At 42.6% G+C, this 8866-nt stretch overlaps 1 protein-coding gene and 1 pseudogene across 1 annotated transcript; one reads left to right on the top strand and one right to left on the bottom strand.

Moving 5' to 3' along the window:
• The first annotated feature begins 312 nt into the window (after nucleotides 1-312).
• Nucleotides 313-1510, top strand: LOC137656506 (uncharacterized). The gene is made up of 3 exons (XM_068390680.1): nucleotides 313-426; nucleotides 722-971; nucleotides 1425-1510. Exons 1-3 carry the CDS (start codon nucleotides 313-315, stop codon nucleotides 1508-1510), a joined length of 450 nt encoding a protein of 149 aa, XP_068246781.1.
• A 1048-nt stretch (nucleotides 1511-2558) lies between these two features.
• On the bottom strand, nucleotides 2559-8638 carry LOC137656505 (uncharacterized; annotated as a pseudogene).
• Nucleotides 8639-8866: the final 228 nt, after the last annotated feature.

The following is an 8866-nucleotide window of genomic DNA, read 5'->3' as shown; positions in this document are numbered from 1 at the left end:
GCCATTTTGGGTCACAAACTGGGAGGCTCCTGCACTGTTCACGGCTAGTTCACGCATAGTTTACGATGAGTTCACGACGACTTCGCGAATAGTTCACGAATGCTTGCCCGTTTATGTCAAAATTGACACAAACTGGTAAGACGAGTTCACGCATAGTTTGCGCATAGTTTGCTCATAGTTTGCGCACTTCCCCCATTGGCACGACGAGTTTCCTCAATTCGAATGGTGTCGTACCGACTTGGCCACGCATTATAAAAAACGGGGCCTCTCCAACCCTTGGTCATTCTTAGATTGGCTATGGAAGAGACAACCATGCTTACTGTAAGAGACACCATTGCAAAGAAAAGATACCTATACTTGGCAGCTGCTCTAGCCATTGTTGACGAGCAGCAGAAAAGGCTGGCAGAGGCAAAAGAGCAACAAAAGGCAACCCCAACTCGAAGAAAGACACAAAGGAAGGTGTGGGTCAGGGAATGGTTAGCCAGAAGGCACGAGTTTGGACAGTATGACAGTTTACTGACTGAACTCCAAAAGGAAAATTAAAGGGTTTACAAAAATTACCTCAGAATCACAGCTGACATGTTCCAAGAGATGTTTGAGAAGTTGATCCCTCGCCTCCAGAATCATTCCACCTTCATGAGGGAACCACTTCAAAGTTGGACTCAAGCTGGCTGCCACCCTCCACTTTTTAGCCACTGGAAATTCCTATCAAACTCTGCAGTACAGCTTCAGGGTTGAAGCAAGTACCATCTGCAAGGTCATACCTGAGGTGTGTAAAGCCATCATCGCGGTCTACAAGGACGAAGTGCTGTGCTGCCCCAAAACTGAAGACGAGTGGAAGAAAGTTGCTGCCAGGGTCAGCTCCAGATGGGATTACCACAACTGTCTAGGGGCTGTGGACAGAAAGCACATTGCCATAAAGAAGCCACCCAATGCTGGCTCTTATTACTACAACTACAAGGGCTTTCACAGCATTGTACTGATGGCAGTGGCAGATACTACCTACAAGTTCCTCTATGTGGATATTGGGGCAGAGGGTGGTGCGTCGGATGGAGGAACATGGAGTAACTGTTTCCTGCATGATGCTGTAGAAGAGAACAGAACTGGAGTGCCTCAACCAGAACCACTCCCTAATGACGTTCAGCCAGTGCCCTATCACTTCATAGGGGATGACGCCTTTGTTCTCCGAATCTGGATGATGAAGCAATTCTCCCATCGGTCACAAGTCGTACGAGAACGCATATATAGCTACAGGTTGTCTCGTGTCCGACGTGTCGTGGAGAATGCCTTTTGAATTTTATGTCAAAGGTTCCGTTGCTTCTTGACGACGATGCATCAGCATCCCGACACCATCAACCTGATCACCATGTGTGCCTGTGTCCTGCACAACCTCGTCCTCATCAGATACCCTAATGCAATTTCAGAAGTGGACCGCGAAGATCCGGACACACATGATCTGATCCCTGGTGGAAAAGGGCTGAGCGACACATGCAGGGGCTGCTGCATCTAACCGGCCATCATACCCAGAAGGATGTAAAGGATCAGCGAGACTACCTTTCACATTACTACATGTCCCCTGCTGGTGCTGTCCCTTGGCAAGAAAGAATGGTAGTAGCTCCATGAGCTGCATCCACAGTTGTTCCATTTTTGAAATAGAAGAAATGTTTAATTTCCGTGTGTTTTTTTGTTGTTGTTGTTGTTGCCCTTTAGTTTTTGAAATAAGAAAGCATCTTATTTACATGAAAACAGCAAACATCAAATATGTACAAGTATCACAGTCCAATTATTTACAAATATTTACAAGTGTCTCATCTCAGTCATTGACCTTGCTAGTAGTAGCTCCATGAGTTGCATCCGCAGTTGTTCCATTTTTCAAATAAAGGAAACATTTATTTTTCGTGGTTTTTTTATTTGCCCTTTATTTTTTGATATAAGAAAGCATTTCATTTACATGAAAACAGCAAACATCAAATATGTACAAGTATCACAGTCCAATTATTTACAAATATTTACAAGTGTCTCATCTCAGTCAGTGTCCTTGCTGGTAGTAGCTCTATGAGCTGCATCCACAGTTGTTCCATTTTTTAAATAAAAGAAACGTTTAATTTTCGATTTTGTTTTCTTTTGCCCTTTATTTTTTCAAATAAGAAAGCATTTCATTTACATGAAAACAGCAGACATCAAATATGTACACGTATCACAGTCCAATTATTTACAAATATTTACAAGTGTCTCATCTCAGTCAGTCTTCTTGCTGTTAGTAGCTCCATGAGCTGCATCCACAGTTGTTCCATTTTTTTTTCAAATAAATGAAACGTTTATTTTTCGTGTGTTTATTTTTTTTGGTTCCCCTTTATTTTTTGGTTTCTTTGTCTTTCCTTTTTGTTTTGTTTTTTATTTTGTTTTCGTTTCCATTTTCTTTCACTTTAGTTTAAGGTTAAAGAGAAAAATAAGTGGTCTGAAATAAGAAAGAATTTTATTTACATGAAAACAGCAAACATCAAATATATACAAGTATCACAGTCCAATTATTTACAAATATTTACAACTGTCTCATCTCAGTCAGTGTCCTTGCTGGTTGTGGTACCACTGTCTGGGGATACCCGATGGACTGGTGGTGTGTTGAGTTCCTTGGAGGTGTAGAGGGATGAGGGTGACATGCCCTCTTCTAGGTTGTTCTCGATGGACCCCGGGGTCAGGACCAGGAAGCTGAGTGGTGTCACAGGTGTCTTCAATGTGGCTGACAACGACAACACTGAAGTTGTTGGTGAAGGAGCCTGAACAAGGGTTGCTGATGGTGTAGGTGGCATCCCTGGTTGCCACTCCGTGGTACGGAGCCAGGAGGTCTGGCCTGAAGACTGTGGTGACTGTGGCGGCATTCAGGTTAGAGGTGATTGCTGACTTGCTGGCCGTTGCTGCTGAGGCTGCTGGTGCTGCTCTGGCGGTGCCTGCAAGGTTGCTGGTTGAGGTGGATGCCAGAACTGCTGCTGCTGAGGGGGCTGCCAAGGTTGCTGCTGCTGTGGGCCTGGCCAGGTCATGAGTGGTTGTTGATGTGGCTGCTGGAAGAGCTAACGCCGCTGCCTGTACCGGTGTACAAGATTGAGGCAGTCTATCTGGAATTCATGCCAGTAGTCCTCCGGGATGGCATGCATGTGGCCTTCCAGCAGGCACGAAAAATCGTGTACGATCTTGTGCTGGCCGGTGTACGAGTGGCTGGGCGCCAGGGATTCTGTTTTGGAGATGAACTGAAACATACAAACATTGTAACAATTTAGTACAGCATTTCAATGCAACATATTGCACGTTCCATGTCAAAAGCAATGGATGAAACTGGAATAATATCTACATGTAGACATTGGGATTTTCACATGATGTACTACATTACTAAGGTTCTTGTGGGTCACCCAGGTGTCGGCAGTTGTGTCTGTCTGTGTTGTTGTTGGGCTGTACTGCTTCCCCTTGCCCTTCCCGGTGCTATTAGATGCTTGGCTGTGGGAACCTGTGGACCTCACTTCATCATCGTTTCCAACGCTGACCGTCACTGCACCTGACTCTGGGACAGCAAACTGCTCACTGGGGACTGTTTCTCCCCGGACGATGTGTTGTATCAAGAAACACCAGGTCTCCATGATCTGGTCGTCACGGGTACTCCTTTGGGGCTGGCCAGCTCCACTCTTCTCCTTCTTCATAATCTTCCCCACCCTGGTTGTCAAGTTCTCGTAATGCTTCTTGCATTGGGCACCAGTGGCAGGAGGCTCCAGCTTCTCTCCAAGTTGGTCCCACCGGCTGTTCTTGGCTGCCACATTGAGCCACTCCTTGTGCTTCTAGTCATACATGGGGGTGTGGTCCTCCTTCACAAGGTCAGCCAACCTAAATTCCACATCTTCTGTCCAGCGGTAGTCAGGGATTTCTTTCTTGGACACCCGGATCCGCTTCTTCTGCTTTCTCTCGTCCTCACTGGATGTCTGTCTCTGGTTTTCGATTGGATCCTGCTGTGACTCCGGGTTCATGATATCGAGACTTAATAGTGATGAGTAAGGAGAATTATTTCTATCACCGGTGTCTGCCTCTGGCCTGTTGGCTTCTGGCCTTCTCCCTCTTCCTTTTGTCAGGTTGGTTTTAGGCATGTTGTCTCTTCGCTGGCGAGCTCTGGAATGGCGAGCAGTGTCCTGGAAGCTCTATATATACCCCTACACCAACGCGAGTGCCACTGTCGCGCAGTAGTCGTGAACTGCTCGTGAACTGCTCGTGAACTGTTCATGAACTGTTCGTGAACTGTTCATGAACTGATTGTGAACTGCTCGTGCCATGCGCAAACTGTTCGTGAAGTGCGTAAACTAGTCGTGAACTGCTCATGCCATCAATGCGTGAAGTACACGTGACCATGTCAGTGGGAAGGCAGGGCCACAATGCGACGCGTGCATATTTGTGAACATGTCGCCAACTACTCGTGAACTCGACGTGAGCTGTTCGTGAACTATTCATGGCAGGTCGTGACAGTCATGGCATGGCATGCATTGCCACGCATTGGCATGAATCCTTCCACATCATTCCTACGAGTTCACAACGAGTTCACGAACAGTTTGCTCATAGTTCACGACCTGGTAAATTTTGAACTTTTCAAAATTCTCGTCACGACATGCCACAATGTCACGACGGGTTTACGAACTCTTCACGCCAGTTTACGACTAGTTTGGGCATTGGCACAACTCAAGTCATGACAATGCATGCCACAAATTTGTGCAAGTGTCAGGGTGGGGTTAGCTTGTAAAAATAGTAATTTTAATAAAAAAATTAAACAAAGGTATAGACACCAATATTTACAGAAAACCCTCTCACAACGGGACTCGGAGTTAACTTTTTGAGTAGATGCTAGGATAATTTCAAATTAAACACATTTAGCACAGTGTTTTACCGAGCATTTAGACTAATGTCATGTTTTGAAAATTTTCATAAAGAAATATATTTCGTGTAGAAATTCTTTTCCAACAATTGGTTCCCATCCAAAATATTCTAATACAAACTCAGAACTTTCCTTAACAGTATATTTTGTCCAAAATCAAAGATATTTGGTCCAAAGAAACTTGAACTCTTCATCTCTTCATCAAGTTACCATATTTTAAAGATGAAACAAACAAATATATCAAAATCAAAATAAACGAAATCCTGAGTAATTACCTACCACAAATTAGACCGAAAATAATAATCTATAATTATTCCAAAATAAAAAGTTTTGTTAATCATAAGGAAAAGCTGCAAAAGACCTTTTAATCAATGGTGGTGTACTTATTTAACTGTCTAAATTGCCAATTGGCTTATATTGGCTCCACGAAGAAATGCATTTTTTCTCGCTACCATGATCACAAGGGAATTAGCAGCCGAACTGGCAGAGCCTTGTCCAAACCTTCACAGTCCAGCATACGAGACCATTGCGACATGCATTGTAAGTGTTCATTCTATTTGGATAACTTTTCAATACTATACAGAGGCTCAAATGAAATTGAAATAAGAATTCCTGTCAATAATTATTAAATCTAAAAAGCCACAATTTAACCAAGAAATTTCTATTGTTCCTTTGAAAATTGACTAATTATAACTTTTCCCATTCTAACTTAGATTTTATTTGTCTACAGTTTTCATGTACAGTTTGCTCTTTATCGTTTCACTTTCTTTTACCCAGGAACATGATTATGAACACAAAGATGTTTGAAACATCGTTATTTGTTGGTGATGGAAATAATTTTAGGAATGTTTGGCGTTGTTGTAATTTTCCAGTTCCTTATTAAACTGAGGTAATAATAATACTAATAATAATGATAAAAATAATAATAATAATAATAATATTAATAATAATAATAATAATAATAATTAATACATATACTAAGGCACTTCCCCCAATTTTGGGAGGTAGCCGACATCAAACAAATGAAACATAAAAGGGGACCTCTCCTCTCTATGTTTCTCCCAGCCAGAAAAGGGACTCAACCGAGTTCGGCTGGTACTGCTAGGGTGCCACAGCCCACCCTCGCCCGTTATCCACCACATATGAAGCTTCATAACACTGAATCCCCTACTGCTCCTACCTCCGCGGTCTTCCAAGGCACCGCAGGAAGCAGCAGGGCCTACGGGAACTGCGTCACTATCGCTCGCCATTCATTCCCATTTCTAGCACGCTCTCTTGCCTCTCTCACATCTATCCTCCTATCACCCAGAGCTTCCTTCACTCCATCCATCTACCCAAACCTTGCCCTTCCTCTTGTACTTCTCCCATCAAATCTTGCATTCATCACCTTCTTTAGCAGAGAGCCATTTTCCAATCTCTCAACATGGCCAAACCACCTCAATACATTCATATCCACTCTAGCTGCTAATTCATTTCTTACACCCTTTCTCACCCTCACTATTTCCTTCCTAACCCTATCTACTCGAGATACACCAGCCATACTTCTGAGAGACTTCTTCTGAAAGACATTCAATTTCTGTCTCTCCGTCACTTTCCTTCCCCACAACTCCGATCCATACATCACAGTTGGTACGATCACTTCCTCATACAAAACTCTCTTTATGTTCATGCCCAACCCTCTATTTTTTACTACTCCCTTAACTGCCCCCAACACTTTGCATCCTTCATTCACTCTCTGACATATATTTGCTTCCACTCCACCATTTGCTGCAACAACAGACCTCAAATACTTAAACTGATCCACTTCCTCAAGTAACTCTCTATCCAATATGACATTCAACCTCGCATCACGTTCTCTTTTCATACATCTCATAACCTTACTCTGACCTACATTAACTCTCAACTTCCTTCTCTCACACATCCTTCCAAATTTTGTCACTAATTGACCAAGCTTCTCTTCCTCGTCTGCAACCTTTACAGTATCATCCGCAAACAACAACTGATATACCTCCCATTAATGATCATTCTCGTCTACCAGTTTCAATCTTCCTCCAAGCACTTGAGTATTCACCTCCCTCACCACTCCATCAGCATAAAAGTTAAACAACCACGGCAACATCACACATCCCTGTCTCACCCCACTCTCGCCAGAAACCAATCGCTCACTTCATTTCCTATCCTAACACATGCTTTACTACCTTTGTAGAAACTTTTCACTACTTGCAACAACCTTCTACTAACTCCATATAACCTCATCACATTCCACATTGCTTCCCTATCAACTCTATGATACGCTTTCTCCAGATCCATAAACGCAGCATAAACCTCCTTACCTTTTGCTAAATATTTCTCGCATGTCTGCCTAACTGTAAAAATCTGATTCTTACAACCCCTACCTGTTCTAAAACCATCTTGTACTTCTAAGATTGCATTCTCTGTTTTATCCTTAATCATATTAATCAGTACTCTACCATACACTTTTCCAACTACACTCAACAAACTAATACCCATTGACTTACAACACTTATGCACATCTTCCTTACCCTTATATAGTGGTATAATACACGCACAAACCCAATCTACTGGTACCATTGACAACACAAAACACACATTAAATAATCTCACCAACCATTCAAGTACAGTCTCACCCCCTTCCTTCAACATCTCAGCTCTCACACCATCACTACCAGATGCTTTTCCTACTCTCGTTTACTCTAGTACTCTCCTCACTTCCTCTCCTGAAATCTCTCTATCATTCTCATCTCCCATCACCGGCACTTCAACACCTACAACAGCAATTATATCTCCCCCCCTATTATCCTCAACATTCAGTAAACTTTCAAAACATTCTGCCCATCTTTTCCTTGCCTCCTCTCCTTTTAACAACCTTCCATTTCCATCTTTCTCTGTCTCTTCAATTCCTGAGCAAGCCTTCATTACTCTCTTCACTTCTTTCCAAAACTTCTTATTCTCTTCATATGAATGACCCAATCCCTGACCCCACCTCAGGTCAGCTGCCCTCTTTGCCTCACTTACTTTGCGCTTTACTTCCACATTTTTCTCTCTATATCTTTCATACTTCTCTGCACTATTACTCTGCAGTCATTCTTCCAAAGCCTTCCTTTTCTATTCCACTTTTACCTTCACTCCTTCATTCCACCATTCACTGCCCTTCCTCATGTTGCCTCCAACAAACTTCTTGCCACATACATCACTTGCAATTCCAACAGAATTTTCTTTTACTAACTTCCACTCCTCCTCTAAATTACCAGTTTTTCTTACTTTCACTTCGTCATATGACATCTTTAACCTTTCTTAATATTTACTTTTTACCCCCGGTTTTATTAGCTCTTTAACCCCCACTAGCTCCTTTTTACATCCACCTACTCTATTCCCCAACTCTTTTGCTACAACTAATTTTCCTTTCACCAAAAATTATCAGACATACCGTTAGCCATACCCTTAAACACGTGCACGTCTTTCAATCTTCCAAATATTCTTTTAGTTATCAACACATCATCCATTAACGCTCTTTCTACCACTCTTCCATTTGCCACTCTTACCCATGTATACCTGTTTTTATATTTCTTTTTGAAAATGCTAGAACTTATCACCATCTCTTGCTCAATACATATCTACCAGTCTCTCACCACTCTCATTTTCACCTGGCATGTCATACTTCCCAATGACACCTTCTACATCTCCAGCGCCCATTCTAATATTTAAGCCACCCATGACAACTACATAATTCTTTCTACCCAGTCCTTCTACACACCTAGTTAATTCATTCCACAACTCATTCCGCTCTTCCTCACTTTTCTCACAACCTAGCCCATACGCACTGACAAAAGCCCAACATTCCCTACCCAACCTATCCCTTACCCACATTAACCTAGATGATATCTCCTTCCATTCCACTACTTTACCTGTCATCCATTCACTCAGCAATAAAGCCACACTTTC

This window comes from Palaemon carinicauda, chromosome 17 (genome assembly GCF_036898095.1).
Source record: "Palaemon carinicauda isolate YSFRI2023 chromosome 17, ASM3689809v2, whole genome shotgun sequence".
In the NCBI taxonomy this organism is placed as follows: Eukaryota; Metazoa; Arthropoda; class Malacostraca; order Decapoda; family Palaemonidae; genus Palaemon; species Palaemon carinicauda.
The sequence above is the reverse complement of the archived record's forward strand: the minus strand, read 5'-3'. Positions and strand labels throughout refer to the sequence as shown.

Excerpts from the sequence above, each read along its gene's own strand:
- LOC137656506 (XM_068390680.1), top strand. The coding sequence starts at position 313 with ATGCTTACTGTAAGAGACACCATTGCAAAGAAAAGATACCTATACTTG. Across the intron at positions 427-721 it reads AGGCAAAAGAGCAACAAAAG|TACAGCTTCAGGGTTGAAGC; the intron begins GCAACCCCAACT and ends CAAACTCTGCAG. Across the intron at positions 972-1,424 it reads CAACTACAAGGGCTTTCACA|AAGTGGACCGCGAAGATCCG; the intron begins GCATTGTACTGA and ends ATGCAATTTCAG.